At 40.9% G+C, this 17,246-nt stretch overlaps 3 protein-coding genes across 3 annotated transcripts; 1 reads left to right on the top strand and 2 right to left on the bottom strand.

Moving 5' to 3' along the window:
- Positions 1–1,148: 1,148 nt before the first annotated feature.
- Positions 1,149–2,481, bottom strand: RPL36AL (ribosomal protein L36a like). Its single transcript, XM_017675031.3, has 2 exons — positions 2,326–2,481; positions 1,149–1,576 (listed from the first exon to the last, which is right to left on the bottom strand). The coding sequence occupies exon 2, from the start codon at positions 1,557–1,559 to the stop codon at positions 1,239–1,241; it is 321 nt and encodes a 106-aa protein (XP_017530520.1). The 5' UTR covers positions 1,560–1,576; positions 2,326–2,481; the 3' UTR covers positions 1,149–1,238.
- Positions 2,482–2,537: 56 nt separating this feature from the next.
- MGAT2 (alpha-1,6-mannosyl-glycoprotein 2-beta-N-acetylglucosaminyltransferase) lies at positions 2,538–5,229 on the top strand. Its single transcript, XM_017675032.3, has one exon. It carries the CDS (start codon positions 2,985–2,987, stop codon positions 4,323–4,325), a length of 1,341 nt encoding a protein of 446 aa, XP_017530521.1. The 5' UTR covers positions 2,538–2,984; the 3' UTR covers positions 4,326–5,229.
- A 1,266-nt stretch (positions 5,230–6,495) lies between these two features.
- On the bottom strand, positions 6,496–13,327 carry DNAAF2 (dynein axonemal assembly factor 2). The gene is made up of 3 exons (XM_017675024.3): positions 11,489–13,327; positions 8,133–8,276; positions 6,496–7,333 (listed from the first exon to the last, which is right to left on the bottom strand). Exons 1-3 carry the CDS (start codon positions 13,325–13,327, stop codon positions 6,827–6,829), a joined length of 2,490 nt encoding a protein of 829 aa, XP_017530513.3. The 3' UTR covers positions 6,496–6,826.
- Positions 13,328–17,246: the final 3,919 nt, after the last annotated feature.

Genomic DNA, 17,246 nt, shown 5'->3' with positions numbered 1-17,246 from the left:
GCCAATTAACAGAAACAGCTTTAATGCCAGACTCAACAGGTAACATTTAAAAAGGGTCTCAAGGAAAGTTTGATAAATTCACGTTGACTATAGATAAGGAAGGTGGGCTCATGTGAAGCAGTCCAAGTCCCAGATAGGTGATTAATACATAAAGGCTCATGGGTTGGTTGGTGATGGTCAGACACTGGTCAGGTACAAGGGAGTTGCAGTGCTTCTAAGGAACTTTTACATGATTAGTGAAAGGACTTCAACCAGCAATGTGGTTTCTGGTTAGCTACAGCCCACAGCTGTTGACTGATTACCTTTCCTTGTATCTCCCCCTCATTCTCTGGCCCTTATATCACTTAATTTAGGGCATTTCAGAATTTTTCCTTATCAAAAGGTATTTACAAGCCTCACTTGTTTCAACCTTTCATTTTATTTTCACTGCTGTGTACCTCAACAGTCAGGAAGTTACAACCTTTGATTACCTCCCAAAGTATGTTCTGAAAGGTTCAAAAAAACATTTCATTTTTCTTTATATATTTAGGACTTTCAGTAGCTTTAGAAATTTTTATGGCTAGAAGCAAATTTTTAAGTCCTGTTTTATATTCAAGACCATGGTCTAAAACAGTTCTGTCCATAAAAGTATAATGGAAATACATCTGTGTAGTCTAATAGGGCAGCCACTAGCCACCTGTGGCTGTTGAGCACTAAATGTAGTTAGTATAACTGAGCAAGTACACAAGTACAGACAGTACATTTGTAGTCAGTTCTTTTTAATCCCTCAGCTTGGATCCTCTGGCCTACCCAGTCTGTCATACACACAGGTCTAGCTTGTCCTCTTCATTTACTTTTTCACAATTTGATAGAGACCTTTCCCAGCAACTCATCAATCATGATTATAAATTCACCCAACATATTTGAAATTGAACAGGAAAAGTAATCAAAAATTTTTTCTAGCTATGTACCTCCAAAACCTAGTTGTAAATTTCAAGGTGGAACTCGTTTTTCTTTATAAATACAAAATTATAATCCTTGTGGAACTAAATTTAAATGAGAATTTGAGATAACAAATTCACTGAAATAATTTCCTATAATTCTTTTAGAAGCTTAATTCATATTAAGCATGAAATTTTTTTCAAAAACGAAAGACCAGACCAACTGTATTTCAGAATTTTTCAATGAAATTTTATTTTCGTTTCTCTACAGCTTCAAAATTTTCTCTCAAAAATAGAAGAGCAGGAGACTCCCAAAGCTTAGAACTGGATCACTTGGCCCTTTCTCTTCTTATCGCCTCCCAATTCAAAATGCTTGCATCTCTTAATGGCGAGCATCCTCTTGGATCTGCAGTTGGGCTCAACACATTCAAGCCTCAGCACAATCTTCTTTGTGGTTTTTGCCTTTTTCCGGAAAATTGGCTTTGTCTGCCCACCATAGCCACTCCGCTTCCGATCATAGCGCCTCTTTCCTTGCGCATACAGGGAATCCTTGCCCTTCTTATACTGGGTGACTTTGTGAGGCTGATGCTTTCCGCACTTCTTACAGAAGGTCCTTCGGGTTTTAGGAACATTGACCATTTTTGCGGTAGACCTGTCTACACAATGAAAACAGTGGAAAAACATTTAAATTCATGGGAGCAGACATTAAATATTCTGAAAATAATATAAATGCTTAAACAAAAATAGCATTACATTAAATCAGTAATGCATAAACCCACCAATTACTCATTTCCCATAAGAGTAAATATACATACGAGTGCACACCTTTTGGAATGCTTAAATTATTGGAGAATTTATGCAATGAGACTAAATATCGGCAAAAACTGCTTAACAGGGACGCCCGGTAGTCAGTTCCCTGCACAGTGGGTTTCTTTCGGGCTTAATTTACTATGGCGTCCAAAAAACTAAAGCGTTTAATGGTGTTTATTTTATTTTCTTCCGCAGAAAGAGAGCCAAGGTTAGAGTTTGCTTTTGACTCTTCCTCGCGCCCTCCTCCGTTGTAGCTCCTAGGGTACACGTGGTTTAAGGCACGACAGATAAGCTATCGCTACCGCCCGCCTCCGTTCCTTCTCCGAAACAGCATCGGTTTGATTTCATTTTTCTCCTCCAGGGCACCGTCCCCCGTCCGCCAGCCCTTAAGGCTGACGTGTCCTTAGTAAGTGCCTCCGGGCCCAGCTGCCGCCATGCTTGTGTTCCTTTCTTGTAGGGAGAAGCTACTTCTAGAACTCTATCAAGCCAAGGCAGCTGGTCTCGCCCCCCCTTTCCTACAAGCGCCTAGGCCATCCCCTGACTCTGAGCAATTAAAGTTAGTATTAAGACGGCCACAGTCCCTTCCTTGGCTTACCCGAAAATTCAGCAACCACACTCCTCTCCTCGCAATGCTCGCGCCTAGCAGGAAGAAGGAAAGAAGCGGAAGTAGGAACTAAGCTTGAGCGACAGTGGCATGGGCCAATAGGCAGCAGGCAGAGACGGCCGGGCGTCTCCCGACGCGTCAGGGAAGGGCCAACCAACGGCTCAAGGGGCGGGCCGCAGGGGTGTGGGCCCGAAGGCCCCCGCGCTCGCCCAGCCAGTAGAGGGTTGTCAGAACGGTCGTAGCCGGAGTGGGGCAGGGTTGCGTCGGTCGGTCTTGGGCGTCTGGGGCCCGCATAAGGATGAGAGCGCAGAGGACGCAGGGCCGCTGGTGGGGCAGGTAACGAAGCTGGGGTGCGGCGGGGCAGCTTCCGGGACCCGTGCTGAATGGAGAGGACCGAGGCGACGCCGAGCCGCGGCTTCTAGCGGCGGGGCCGCTGCCCGGCAAGGATGTATGGATCCCGGGCGGCGCGGGGGAGCTGAGAGCCTGCGGGCCCCAAGACCCCCGGGGCCCGGGATGAGTTAGCGAGCGCAGCCGTGGGGGCCAGCTCCGACTGCTGCAGGCCAAGGCGACCGCTGCCGCCCGCCCCTTAAGTGCAGAAGCAGCTAGCTCCTTTTCGCGCCCGCCCGCCGGCGCTCCCGGCCCGGGAGACCATGAGGTTCCGCATCTACAAGCGGAAGGTGCTGATCCTGACGCTCGTGGTGGCCGCCTGCGGCTTCGTCCTCTGGAGCAGCAGTGGACGACAAAGGAAGAACGACGCCCTCGCCCCGCCGCTGCTGGACGCCGAACCCGCACGAGGTGCGGCCGGCCGGGGCGCAGATCATCCCGCGGTGTCCGTGGGCATCCGCCGAGTCTCCAACGAATCTGCGGCTCCTTTGGTCCCGGCGGCACCGCAGCCCGAGGCGGACAACCTGACGCTGCGGTACCGGTCCCTGGTGTACCAACTGAACTTTGACCAGACGTTAAGGAATATAGATAAGACCGGCTCCTGGGCCCCCAAGGAGCTGGTGCTGGCGGTCCAGGTGCATAACCGTCCGGAGTACCTCAGACTGCTGCTGGATTCACTTCGAAAAGCCCAAGGCATTGACAACGTCCTTGTTATCTTTAGCCATGACTTCTGGTCGACAGAGATCAATCAGCTTATTGCTGAGGTGGATTTCTGTCCGGTTCTCCAGGTGTTCTTTCCTTTCAGCATTCAGTTGTACCCCAACGAGTTTCCAGGCAGTGACCCCAGAGACTGCCCCAGAGACCTGGAGAAGAATGCAGCTTTGAAGATGGGATGCATTAATGCTGAGTATCCTGACTCCTTTGGCCATTACAGAGAGGCCAAGTTCTCCCAAACCAAACATCATTGGTGGTGGAAGCTGCATTTTGTTTGGGAAAGAGTCAAAATTCTTCAAGACTATGCTGGCCTCATACTTTTCCTAGAGGAAGATCACTACTTAGCACCAGACTTTTACCATGTCTTCAAAAAGATGTGGAAGTTGAAGCAGCTAGAGTGTCCTGAGTGTGATGTTCTCTCCCTGGGGACCTATACTGCCAGTCGAAGTTTCTATGGCATTGCTGACAAGGTAGATGTGAAAACTTGGAAATCCACAGAGCACAATATGGGTCTGGCCTTGACCCGCGATGCATATCAGAAGCTGATCGAGTGCACAGACACTTTCTGTACTTACGATGATTATAACTGGGACTGGACTCTTCAATATTTAACTGTATCTTGTCTTCCAAAATTCTGGAAAGTGTTGGTTCCTCAAGTTCCTAGGATTTTTCATGCTGGAGACTGTGGTATGCACCACAAGAAAACCTGTAGACCATCTACCCAGAGTGCCCAAATTGAGTCACTCTTAAATAATAACAAACAGTACTTGTTTCCAGAAACTCTAGCTATCAGTGAGAAGTTTATGGCAGCCATTTCCCCACCAAGGAAAAATGGAGGATGGGGAGATATTAGGGACCATGAACTCTGTAAAAGTTATAGAAGACTGCAGTGAAAAATCACAGTTACAAAAGCAAAAGTGACAGTCTTCTATTTTTGATATTTGCCCACACAGGATATCCAGTTGAATAAAGTGGTTTAGGAACTGGTTTCTGCTTTAATACAAAAAAAAAAAATTCTTGGAGAAGTCCAAATATAGTAATCTTTTATGTCTGATTAAGATTTAAAAACAGTTTCATTTTGGGAGTTGGGTTTTAAAGCTCAATCTGTATTTGCTAAAGTTATTGGTAAGAAAAGGAAATTTTATTTAAATTGCATCTATTCTTTTTATCTGGAACTTTGTACACTTTTCCACTTTTAAAAGTTAAGTACAACAAAGATTTATTTAAAATTGTCATAGCAGTAAAAAGTATTAAAATGCAATTGTTAGAGTATTAATGGGACAAGCCCAGTTTCACTCTTGACACAGTTACTTCACTGGTTTATAGTTCAAAAGTTCTGTTTGTTAAACACCCTACCAGAACAGTCATTTTCCAGTATTACAGATTCTTGTATTATTGTGTTAAGATTTGCCTGTGCTTTGGAACCTTCATAGAACACACCTTCTTTTGGAATGTATTCAATTGATAAGAAAGTTTAAACACTGTGTTCACCTCAATGTAGAAATACAGTGGGTTTTTTTTCTTTTAGTGCTGCCAAAATAAAATACTCCTTTTTTGCATAAAAAGGTTCCTAATTATTTTGCAGAATAAGTTCTGTTTACTCTTTACACCAAAATTCATTAAGGCTTTCTAGTTTTAAAGTTAGCATTACGTTTATGTTTACTATCTGTACATTGTATAACTGTGTTTGAAATAAAGAAACCTAGCTCTTGATAATGCATTCCCTTTGGAAGATACTGCCTTTTAAATTAGCCAAGCATAGATAATGAACAATAAAAAGCTGGTGTGTAAGTGAAATACAGTCTAAATTGTTTTCAAAAGCCAGAAATGATAGAAAGTTCAGTCATGCCAAAGTGAAAACGTTTTAATGCCAGCTTTAACTGAAATAATGCTTTTTAAAAAGACACAGTAAACAATAGGAAACAGGCTTAAAATTTAGTCCATATGTAATGTAGAAGTTTTCTTTTAAGAGTATATAATTGCATTCAACCAAGAATTACTCAAGACTAATTTCTGTGTAGATATGACATTTCAATCTAAGAAAATCATTACTAAATGGACAGTCTCAAAATTATTGCATTAAGATTCATAGTATGGTTGAAAAATGCATATTGTCATCTAAGGTGGGGCAAGTAATTATGCATTATGAGCTATTTTTATACTGCCCTCAAAGCCTAATCTTGTTCCAGGTTTTATAGGGGTGTATAAATGGAAATTAGGATGAATTTACCAGGCTTTGTGCTAGCTTTTGGTGCTCTGATCTGACCTCCCCAGGTCAAAGGACTGAAGAAATTAGGTAATTTCCAGGACTAAGGTAAAGCCAGAGGTTTGAATTAGTAGTTGCTTTTGGAACAGAAATAGATCAGCCCATGACCTTCGGGGTAAGTGATTAGATCAACAAATATTTTACTTTACATTTTCTTAACATGCTATCCTAAAAATTTTTGTGACAAAAAACTTGTTAGGATTTTCTCCTGGCCTCAGAAATACTATTCCACAAAATTAATAACTTAGCCACTGTTTGATACATTATCTACTGCCCCCTTTTAGGTGTTACAAAAAATAAATCGGTTAGAGAACACTGGCTTTTTAAATTTTCATGTACTAATATAATGAAGATAATTTTTCTATAGGAACAAATTCCCAGATTTTTTTTAATTGTCCAGTTCTAAAATTCGTAAGTGTATTCTATGAAACCAAGAGATGTTTTAATACTGTAATGGTAACTTCCAAAAATTTTTTTAATATTTTAAAAAACTGAATTTTCAAAATCATGACTAAATACCTAACCTGTATTATAAATGTATTTTGTGTGACAGACATATGAGAAGAGTAAAATATAGAGTTGAAGCAAAAGTACTAAATTCCATTCAGTGCATTTGTATTGTCATTGTTTGGGTCGTTAATATTGCTTAGTAAAGTTCTTTACAAGAATCTCTATTTCAAGTATAAATACATACTATTTAGTAAGACTTATAAATGCATAGTTTTGAGATTCTACCTAAGTACACACTGATAGTTCTATTTAATTGCATTCTCAATAATTTTTGTGACCAACACAAATTTAGTGAATGTTTAACACTTTATTAAAGTAGTGGTAAACAAAAGCCAAAAACAATACAGAAGTAAATATATACAGGTTGTATTAAAATTAAATGTTTAACTCTCCATTAGCAAAAATGTACATCTGTGAGCTACAACAAAACTTACCTCTACAGTTAAGGAAACCCTGTATAACTCTCTACATGCAAAAAAAGAAAGTTCCAGTTTCCCCCTTAGAATCAAAATTACAAATTTTAATGTTACACTTCATTAAATACCTTTAATTTTAAGATAATAAACAAAAAGGTTCAAAAATTTACTTCTAACCTTTAAATTCTAAAGTCATATTGAATTAATCCAAGTCATATAGCAAAGAATTATGAAAACCGAATGCACAGTGAGTCACATGATCTTTAATAATCTGTACACTACCATCCTGCATATTGGTTTCTTTTATGTTGTCAAAACCAGGTAAACTGTGAACCGTAGTTTTGTTTGCTAATGAAGATACATGATCTCCATCTAATTGTTTCTCTTCAGTTATTACTCGTTCTTTTAAATTATCCTTTTCCTCATCTGAGTAAACAGGACTTTTTTCTTTTATAAATTCAGGTTCCATTTTTGACTCAAGTTGCTGAGACTTTCCAAATAGCATTTTAGAAACATCAAGAGACTCTTGTTGCAAGCATGCAACTGAACTACAGCTGTCTATTTCTAGTACTTTTACTGTTCTAGATGACTCAGAGTCAGTTGTTGAGGTGGTAGGATATTCTATATTTTCTTTTCCAGTTAGATGACTTCCTTCATTGACTTTTTCTTCCATTTCATGAAGGTGTTCAGAGTTACTGCATTCTTGCAACTACGTCAAGAGAAACAACAAATTAATTCAAATAGAAAAGCAAATTGTAGGACCTCTAGAAATAGATCTTGTTTTTAAAAGTTGTGAGAAAAAAAAACCTTTACAGAACTCCAGATAGGCTCCAGACTTCCTCCTCAAAGTCATCCCTCAAATGCTGCCAGGCATTTTTTAATACAGACAACACAGACCTGGCATTAATTCTGTGATTAAACTCTGTCAGTGACTCCTCATCTCCAGAATAAAATAATCCTGACCTATAAACCCTTTAACACAGTTATAACAAAAACCCTTTAGCAGTCATTCTTATAAGGGCATTTTTGAGTTTCTCGAATTTTCTTAAATTTCTGTGATTCTTCAGAGCCACTGTCCCAATTCATATATAAACCAACTGTGCTAACTACTAAATTATTTCTGTGTCCAATACTGAAAGACTATAAAAACAACCAAACTTAAGGTTCAACTAGAAAGAATGAACAAACTGTAGGACATAGTTCCCATGGTTTGAGTCAAAAAGACTTGTTTACCCCTGGACTAGTACTCAAACTTCTCAAATGTTAATTTCTCTCTATTACTCATTGGACAGTTATTTGGGAATTAAATAAGATGACATGTAAAAATGAGTAACAGTATTTAACACATAGTAAAATACATACAAAAAAATCTTTACTTATCTTAACATCACTCTTGCTGTCTAGTCATTATGTATATTTAAAGTTGTAAAGATATCAAGAATTAAGTTCTGTTAGGTTTTAACCTTGTCCTAAAATCACTACTCTAAAAGGCCCACCAAAATCCTTACCTTTGCATGTATCCGAATCTCACTATCAGCGACCTGAACAACTTCAATTAATGGTGGGGTTAGGGCCATTGTCTGTTCGAAAGGAAGGCTTAGAACCTCTTCAAGAACCTCATTAACATTTTCTTCAGTGACAAATAACCTTTCCTAAAACAAAAAGAGAAAAAATACTCTGCCTTATAGGTCATATTTGACAGCTGTATCTAAAAACAGCTCATAAAAGTTATCCATAGTTCAGGATTACACTTTTTAAAATGTTTATTTTAATGTTACTCCTGTCTCGGCAAAAGAAAAGGGTACTGTACAAATAAGAGTTGCAAGAGTACAATATATACGGGGAAAGACACGAAAAGAATACTCTTCTTTTTCTAGGTCTATTAAATCTGAGGTGTGTTTTTTTCTCCTAGATAATCTAACGTACGAATGACATTTTCCTTTTCTCTTAGTATCTTATAAAAGAATACCATCACCTCTAGTGCTATAAATGCAGTCCCAGCTAAACAATGTAATTCAGTTTTAGAACACTTCCTAATGAGTCAGTCAACACGTATACATGACAGAATCTATTCAAATTTTGTGTGATCAGTTTGCCTTTTAGTTTTTGGCTAGGTAAGTGTCAAGCATAGTATTTTATTTAAGAGAAATATATTCTATTTTTAAGTGTTGAGATAGTCCAATGTGACACTGGCATATAGCTATTTATAAGAATGAATTTGCAACAACATGGATGGAGCTGGAAGGTATTATGCTCAGTGAAATAAGCCAGGCAGAGAAAGACAAATATCAAATGATTTTATTCATCTGTGGAGTATAAGAACAAAGCAAAAACTGAAGGAACAAAACAGTAGCAGACTCACAGAACCCAAGAATGGACTAACAGTTACCAAAGGGAAAGGGACTGGGTGGATGGGTGGGAAGGGTGGGATAATGGGAAGAAGGGGCATTACAATTAGTACACATAATAGGCGGAGGTGGGGGGGGGGCACTGGGATGGCAGTATAGCACAGAGAGGACAAGTAGTGATTCTATAACATCTTACTATGCTGATGGACAGTGACTGTAATGGGGTATGTGGTGGGGACTTGATAATGGGGGGAATCTAGTAACCACAATGTTGTTCATGTAAGTGTATTATTAATTATACCAAAAAAAACCCCAATAAGTTAAAAAACAAAAACAAACAAACAAAAAGAATGAGATGGATTTCAAGATGCTGACATGGAAAGATTTCCAAACTGCTATTAGGAAATGCATAAATCACTTTCACCAGAATCCCAAACACAAAGCAATTTGCTCCTATTCATGTTAAGTGAATACAGGTATGTAGTTAAGGCACTTAAGGAATGACCATACTTAAAATTAACAAAATCACTTCATTGTTGCCCCAACACACTCTAATAAAAATAAATTTTATAATTTCAGTAAAGAGTTCATTATTTGGTCCAAATAGGGGGGCAAAATCAGAATAAGTTTCAGGTTCCATTCTATTAAACAGTATTTAAAGTTGTGAACACCTACTATACAAAAGTGAAGCTTGGGAACAGAAAAATTTTATATTTGTAGTAATTTGAAGATCCAGAGTAACATGGTATTAAAGAAACACCCCCATCAAATGCATTACTAAGGTTCAAGTCTGTGGAAAAGACTGACACATTATTTAATAAAAAAATACACCGAATAGTTTAGTCATTAGCTAACCCAAGGAAAAATAATATTTATAATGGAAATGGTTATGATAAAAATACAGAGGATTTGCATAAACTTACCTTCTCATTCTAATGACTTATTTTATTGTAAAAGATACTGAGTGATCCTAAAACTCTAGGAAAATTCCCAGTGAATACTTAAGGCTTTTATATATTTTGTACTTGTGTATGTGTAAAGTAACAATTATGACTTTGACAATAACAAAACAGCCTCTACATTTTCATATAATGCATATAATAGTCACTATATATTATATGCCTACCTACCCACCACTTTTGTGATTTTTAAAAATTTAATACTTAGATCCTGGTCCAGTAAAATGTAAAGAAAAAAAACGAAACATTACAGTTCCATCAGCCTTAGCAAATGTGATGGTCAATTAAATAATTGTAAATCTATTTCAGGCTTCAAAGGTACAACACACAGTTGCCGTAGTCCCATTTTGGTTTAGTCTATATTTGCTAATGTTAGCATACTAAAAAATCAGATTAAAATATTATTTAGTAGTCTCTCAACTGTTCATTCATAAAGCTTTCTTCCTGCATTGTGAGTTAACTTCACATTTAGTAAAAGAGTTACAGGGAAACTATGGCCCTTTCCTAAATTTCCCCCTTCTGATAACATAAACAGTCATTTCACATTTACTGTTTTCACAAATTATCTTACCTACTCCTGGCTATTTACTGTGCCATTTTTGGAGGGTTTCAAATTAACTGCTTTTCACAGAAGATATCCCTTATAAAACATAAATGTAACTTACTAGCAAATTTCTAGAAAAACAGGGAAGAAGTGAAAATCTCTGGCAGGTTGTGTCTGGGAATATTAACTGAAAAACTACATTAACTGATACAAACCTCAGTCAAAACCACCAATTAATTGTTCATTTAGGAGTTTAAAAAGTTCTTTACAAATTGTAATTTCAAGTAGTTTTTTTTTCAGTATTTGCCAGTGGTACTGGCGTATTAAATCTGAGCCTAAATTCAAGAAACTCAATAACCTAAAAAATATAGTAGCAACTATAACAGGATATTCTAAATTGGTCATCAAAATTATATCCTAAGTAAACTAGGTAATGATGCAGAGTACTGGCCCAGAGGAGGTTTAGCTAATGTTTAATTTCATAGAGGTTTATATTACACTTTGTTAAATGTCAGCCATTGTGCCAAATATTAGTGGGGACTTAAAATATTAAAACGGATGCCAAAAAGGTAATTTCAATGTAATAAAACATCAGTGACTAAACTAAGCAACACTATATCGCCAAAAGGCAAGGGATTTATATTCACAGCTGGGTCTGAGTTTGTTTTCCTACATAAGAACCGTGTGGTCCTGGCGGAGTTACTTCTGCTTCCTGATAGTAAATTATTACTTGCACACAATTTAAAAGGAAGGATCCCTGGGAATCCATTCATATCCTTCAGCGTCAATGGACTTCAAGGGAAACAACTACCTTAAAGGCAACTTTTAAGATCTGAAACTCATCTACCACTAATATGCACAGATATTTCGTTACGTACATCTGTACTGCCATTACAACGTAAGTTAACAACGGGAAACGCTTTGTCTAGGATAAGCAAAGAGAGTGATTATAATAGCAAATTTATAAAGTGGGATGGAATATTTCAAATATTAAGACTATAAAAAACTGTTACCTCCAAAGAATCGTTGTTTAAACCATAATACCATTCTCTCCAATGTCCATGGCACTCTGGAGATTTGGCCAGTTCTATCACTGCATTGTTTGAAGAAATGTTAACCACAGGTTCTTTGGTACTCAATTTATTCTCTGAGGCAAATTGCAAAAAGAAGGAATAACAAACTAAGTCTTGGGTAGAGAAGCACAATTTGTACCCGAGGGGGCTCACATCCCCTTGAAGGCTTTGTGGCTGGATCTGAGGCACTTGAATTAGCAGAGTCAGGGATTCTTCATCTTGATTACATCGCATCGGAGGACACAAAGGTTCCCTGCCATCGGTTCCGGGACCACCCATGGCTTGATCACCTGGCTCCCTGCCCCTGCCTTCCCAGGCCACGCGGGTCTCCACAGAGAGAACGCCGAGCGCACTCCTTCTCCCTGCAGCCGACCTCACGTCTGGGTCCTCGGATGAAGCACACGGGGAGCCTATGGCACAGGCCCCAGGTGAGCTCCCCGCTCTGGGAGGCAGCGCCTCCTTTGGGCCGGTGGTAAACACCGCTTGCTCGCCACCGTCCCGCTCCTCTGGCTGGTAGACAAGCTCCTCCCCAGCGACGCCCAGGGTGTGAATCCCGGCGTCCGCAGACAGGGATCTGCGGCGACCCGAGCCACCCTCGCCGTCAAGACCCCCAGCCAGGCCCGCCTCCTGCTCGCTAGCGGAAGCGCAGGCCGAGCCGCCAGTTCCGGACGGGTCGGCGGGCTCTTCCGGCGCCGCGGCAGGCTCCCGGCGGCCGGCGGGAAGCGCTACGGGAAGCGTGACCACCAGCTGTCGCCGGGCCTTGTTGAACTGCGCCTTGCCGCGGCTGTCATCCACCGGGTACGGAAGCGAGAGCTGCAGCCGGTAGTCGGGTTTCCTCGAGTCGAGGTTCAGCAGCTTTCCCGTCACCTCCAGCGCCGCCTGCTCGGCCGAGCGCAACAACGGCAGCTCGATGGTGACCACCAGCTCCCGCGGCACGGGGCTGGGGACCGAGTCCCGGGAGCAGCGGTAATCCTGGAGGTCCACGTGGTGGCGCTGCACCACACTGTACCGAGGCTCGGTGGGGGCGTTCTGAAGGACCGCCTCCGGAAGGGAGGGCGCCGGGGCCCCTGGCACCGCCTTGCTGCCGGCACCCGCCGGGCTCCGGTAGGGGTAGGGGAAGTCGGGGAGAGGGCTCTCCGTCTCCCCTTCGGGCTGGGCCGGGGGGCCCCCGGGCAGAGGCGTGCGCAGCACGGCGGCCTCCGGGGTCCCCTTGTACTTCGTCCTCAGGGTTTTGGCATTCCTGCGGTCCAACTTCACGCCGAACTGCTTTTCGACGGCCTCCAGGGCCGTGGCGTCCAGCATCTGGCGGAAGCGCTCGTGGCGCCTGGCCCACGCGAGCGCCTCTGGGTGGAAGACCACGTCGTAGACTGTGTAGCGGGTGCCGCGGCCGCTAGCGTACTCGCGGCCGGGCGCCAGGCTGTAGGGCAGAGCCCACTGGCTGCCGGACGCCGCGCCCCCGGGGCCGGGCCGGCTGCTGGGCGCGCCCACCAGCGCGTTGCTGCACACGTTCACGAAGCAGCGCTGCGTCCCGTCCAGGCTGGTGCGCAGCACGTGGCCCGGCTCCGGGTGCACGAACCGCACCTCCACTCCGCGCTCACGCTCCAGCGCGGTGATCTCCGCCTCGTATCGTCGCCGGTTCTCTGGGTCGGTGAGTTCCTCGGCGTAGTCGGAGAACATACGCCGGAACTCCGGGTCCTGGAAGGCGGACGTGAGCCGCTGGACCTCCTCTCCACTCAGGTCCAAGTCCTCCAGCTGCGAAGAAGCGGCCGCCTTGGCCATGCTGCCTCGCGGCTCCTACCTTCCCGCCAAGGGAAAATCGATCCGACACCGGGTAGGTGGGATACGCCGTGGAGGCGCTGGTCCGCGGAGAAGGAGGCGGCCGAGTGCTGTAACTGCCTAAGAATTGAGCCTTGGACAGCGCGTGCTCGTTGCCATAGTGATACCACCAACGGCCGGGAGGAGGGGCAGGAATTGGAGTGGGATGATAGAAATGCCAAGAAAGAGCCTCTTCCTTTCTTCAAACTAACCAACTGCCCTACATTCTGCATTTAGATTCCTGTGCCGTGGTGCAGTTACTTCTGCAGAATAACTAGCATAATAATTGCCGTATTTCCATCATTTATGTACATTTGTCATTAATTTTTCACAACACTTCAAGGTAGACCTGATCCCCACTTAATAAGCAAGATGGGACCTGAAGTTACCCTACCAAGGTCACTCAGCTAGTGTACTCAACAAGCTGTGATTCAAGCTTAAGTTACCTGCTTTTTTCACTTCGCCAAATTTCAGTCGTCTGGATATTTCGCTACTCAGTTTTGCCCTTCAACCACTCTTATTTGGGGCAGCAGATACGGGCAGGCTATTCATAAATAACCGAAGATAAATAAACTACAGGACTTATTAATATGCAAATATAAGATACCTCATATCCCTATCAAAATCGCAAAGGCAGTTTTTACAATTTCTGTTATTTCCTTAGGATGGTAATAGAATTTAGTAAAACATTCATAAAGTGTAGTTTGGTCGCTGAATCAAACGCCTTTAGAATGTATATACTTTTTTGATCCAGCAATTCCAACTCTTTTAAGAGCATGCTCCATGTAATGTTACCCATGATTCTAAAGGTTTGGGAAGAGGCTGAGAATTCACCACTGAGACTGGTTGAACAGATTTTGGCACACCCAAAACAATGGGATTCTCTGCAACCATTCAAAGTTATGTTACAGAAAAATATTTCTTGACAGGGTAGTTATTAATTGATAGTTGTTAAATCCAGTGATTATTTTTCTGTTCTCATTTTGTGAAATTCTCATCATGTTAATGTTGACATTACCTCAGTGACAAGAAAATTTCCAGGTTTCTCTCCTACCTCATCAGACACTTGCCACTGCATAGTTTGCTTTGCAGGTGTTTACCTCTGTTCACCTTCTCAGTGGATATGCCTTAAGACTGGGATCCTGTCTTTCCTTCTTTGTACATTCACAAATACCAGGCTTAGATACCAGGTTCTCAGCTCCAGACACCTATATTCAGTTATTCATTTGAGGTCTCCAATTGAATGATTTAATACTTAAGCTTGAAATAACCAAAAATAGAATCCCTGACTCCTCTCCTTTCCTATCCTCCCCCTTCATCTTAGATCTCTTGGCAGCATTCAGTGCCCCCTACTTGAAACATACTTTTCTCTTGGTTTGCAGAACTCCCTGCTTTCCCATTTTCTTCCTCCTTTACTTGCTCCTCTTCTGCCAATTCTTTGCAGAAGTCACTGAAGGTTTATTCATTAGCCCTCTTATCTAATCATATTTCTTCCAAGATGATTTTATTGACGTGCACAGATTTAAGTACCATCTGTGTTCAGGTTCATTCTTTCATCAGATATTTATTGCATACTTGCTGCACCTACTATGTAGGTAGGTAAGTAAGTAGCCCTGTTCTAGACACTGGAACAAAATAAAATCATTGTACTGCAAGGACGTGAAGCAGCTGGCACTCTCAATTCTGGATGTATCTATTGGATCAATCACTTTGGAAAATTGCTGTTGACTATAATGTTTATCTTATGACTAAGAAGTTTTCATCTATAGGTACCCAACAGAAACACATACACATACTACAATTTGTATAGACAAATTTTGGAAACTATCCAAAGTACCATCAATAGTAGAATGGATAAATAAAATGTATATATACACACACACTGGACATGAATGAACAATGTGGATAATGTGGGAAAGAAACCAGATGCAAAATAATACCATAGTCTTCCATTATAAAATAGACAATACTTGGCAAAATTAGTCTGTTAGAAGTCAAGCTAGTGATTCTCCTTCTGAGGGGAAGTGGGTGTTGTGATTGGAGGGGAGCAGGAATGAGCTTCTGGGCTGAGGTTAACATTCTGTTTCTTAATCTTTCTATTGGTGACAGGATGTTTAGTTTATGAAAATTCAAGCTGTACATTGATGATAGTATGTACCTTATACTTCTATTTAAAGTTTTTTAAATGTACTTATAAAAAAAGATCTTTGCCCTCATACATCTTGTGGGATGACTAGTGACTCCAAAATTTTATCTCTAGTTACTTATCTCTGAGCTCTAGACTCATGCTACTGAATACTAAGTACCTCCACCTGGATATTTTAGATGGATCTCAAAATAGAAATCTTGATATTCACCTTCTAACCCTGTTATTTCCTCATTCTCAGTAAACAGTACTGTCCACCCAAGAGCTTGAGCTCAAAATGTAAGTGTAATCCTTGAGTCCTCTTTCCCCGACCCTGCACTGGCATTCACTTACCAAGTTGTATTGTCTTTTCTTACACATCCCAAATATATCTACTTCTTAGGCTTCCTCCCTTGGAGCCCCGCCTGAGTAGCAGGAATTTTCTCTTTTCACTCATTAGAAGAGCTTTGCTGGTTGCTCTGTACTCTTGTCTGCTAGCTTCATTCTTTGTCACCTCTGAGACACGGTCCTGGGAAAAACAGCATATCAGCTGATAACAAGCCCAGCTTGTGTGAGTACAAGAAGCTAGCTTAGACCCTGAAGCTGACCCCCACTGCCGTATGAGCACTCAGGGCTGAGTCCAACAGTGTTGATTGAGTGCTAAATTATATTTTTATAGGATTTAAGGAAAAGCCCAAATCTAGTAAATACAGTATTACAAATATCTAGAATTTAATCCAAAATTACTGGGAATATGAAGAATGTGGAAAATTTCACCTCACATGAAACAAAAACACCAGTATTTGTCAACACTGAGATGACATAGATTTTTGTATCTTCACAAATTTTAAAGCAAGTATTAGGAAATGTTTCAAAAAATAAAAATGATTAAAAGATGACAAGAACAAAGCCCTCACTGTATTGGCTCATTAGCTAAATTGAGCTGAAAGAAAAAAGTAAGTTGAGGAAAAAATCAATAGAATTTATCCAATCTGGACAATAAAGAGAAAAAATTTGAAAAAAATACAGCACCCATTTTGTGTATTTTATTTGTTTAGCAAAAGTTGTAAACTTTGAGTTAGAGCCTGAGAAAAAGGAAAAACTTTCAGAAAAACAAAGTGGAAAAATAATGACATGAAAGTTTACCAAATTAGTAAAAGACGATTCAAGAAGCTCAGGGAACCCTCAGATAAGATAATCTCAAAAAATTCACTTCAAAACACATCTAAAAACTGCTGAAAACTGAAGAGAAAAATTTCCTGAAAACAGCCAGAGAAGAACAATGCACCTATAAGGGAAAGCCAATTTGAAGGACTGGATTTGTCATCAGAAACTATGGAGAACAGGAAAAAAAAAGAAGGTGGAACATTTTTGGAGTACTGATGAAAAAATTTTAAACCTACAATTTTATATCAAGTAAAATACTCTTCAAGAATGAAAATGAAATTCAGATGTTCTCACATGAAGGAAAACTAAAAAAAAATAAAATTTGTCAGCAGAGCTACTCTAAAATGCTAAAGAATAACTTTAGACAGAAAGGAATACCAGAAAAAAACATGATTTAGAATAAATGATGAGTAATTCACATGGTAAATGTTTGAGTATATAACTCCTGGGGTTCTCTAAATATGTTTGGTATTTCAAAGTAAAAATTATACATTGTGTAAAATATATATGTATCTCCACTTTCCATTTCTGATCTGAGCCGCCATCATCTCCATCGCAGACTTCTGCAATAGCTTCCTGATTGGTCTCCTC

The sequence above is a fragment of the Manis javanica genome, chromosome 8, assembly GCF_040802235.1.
Source record: "Manis javanica isolate MJ-LG chromosome 8, MJ_LKY, whole genome shotgun sequence".
Lineage (NCBI taxonomy): Eukaryota > Metazoa > Chordata > Mammalia > Pholidota > Manidae > Manis > Manis javanica.
The sequence above is the reverse complement of the archived record's forward strand: the minus strand, read 5'-3'. Positions and strand labels throughout refer to the sequence as shown.

Coding starts and splice junctions, on each gene's coding strand:
- RPL36AL (XM_017675031.3), bottom strand. CDS start 1,559: ATGGTCAATGTTCCTAAAACCCGAAGGACCTTCTGTAAGAAGTGCGGA.
- MGAT2 (XM_017675032.3), top strand. CDS start 2,985: ATGAGGTTCCGCATCTACAAGCGGAAGGTGCTGATCCTGACGCTCGTG.
- DNAAF2 (XM_017675024.3), bottom strand. CDS start 13,327: ATGGCCAAGGCGGCCGCTTCTTCGCAGCTGGAGGACTTGGACCTGAGT. Junction 8,277..11,488: donor TAAACAACGATTCTTTGGAG/GTAACAGTTTTT, acceptor TTTTTGTTTTAG/GAAAGGTTATTTGTCACTGA. Junction 7,334..8,132: donor AGATTCGGATACATGCAAAG/GTAAGGATTTTG, acceptor CTCTTGACGTAG/TTGCAAGAATGCAGTAACTC.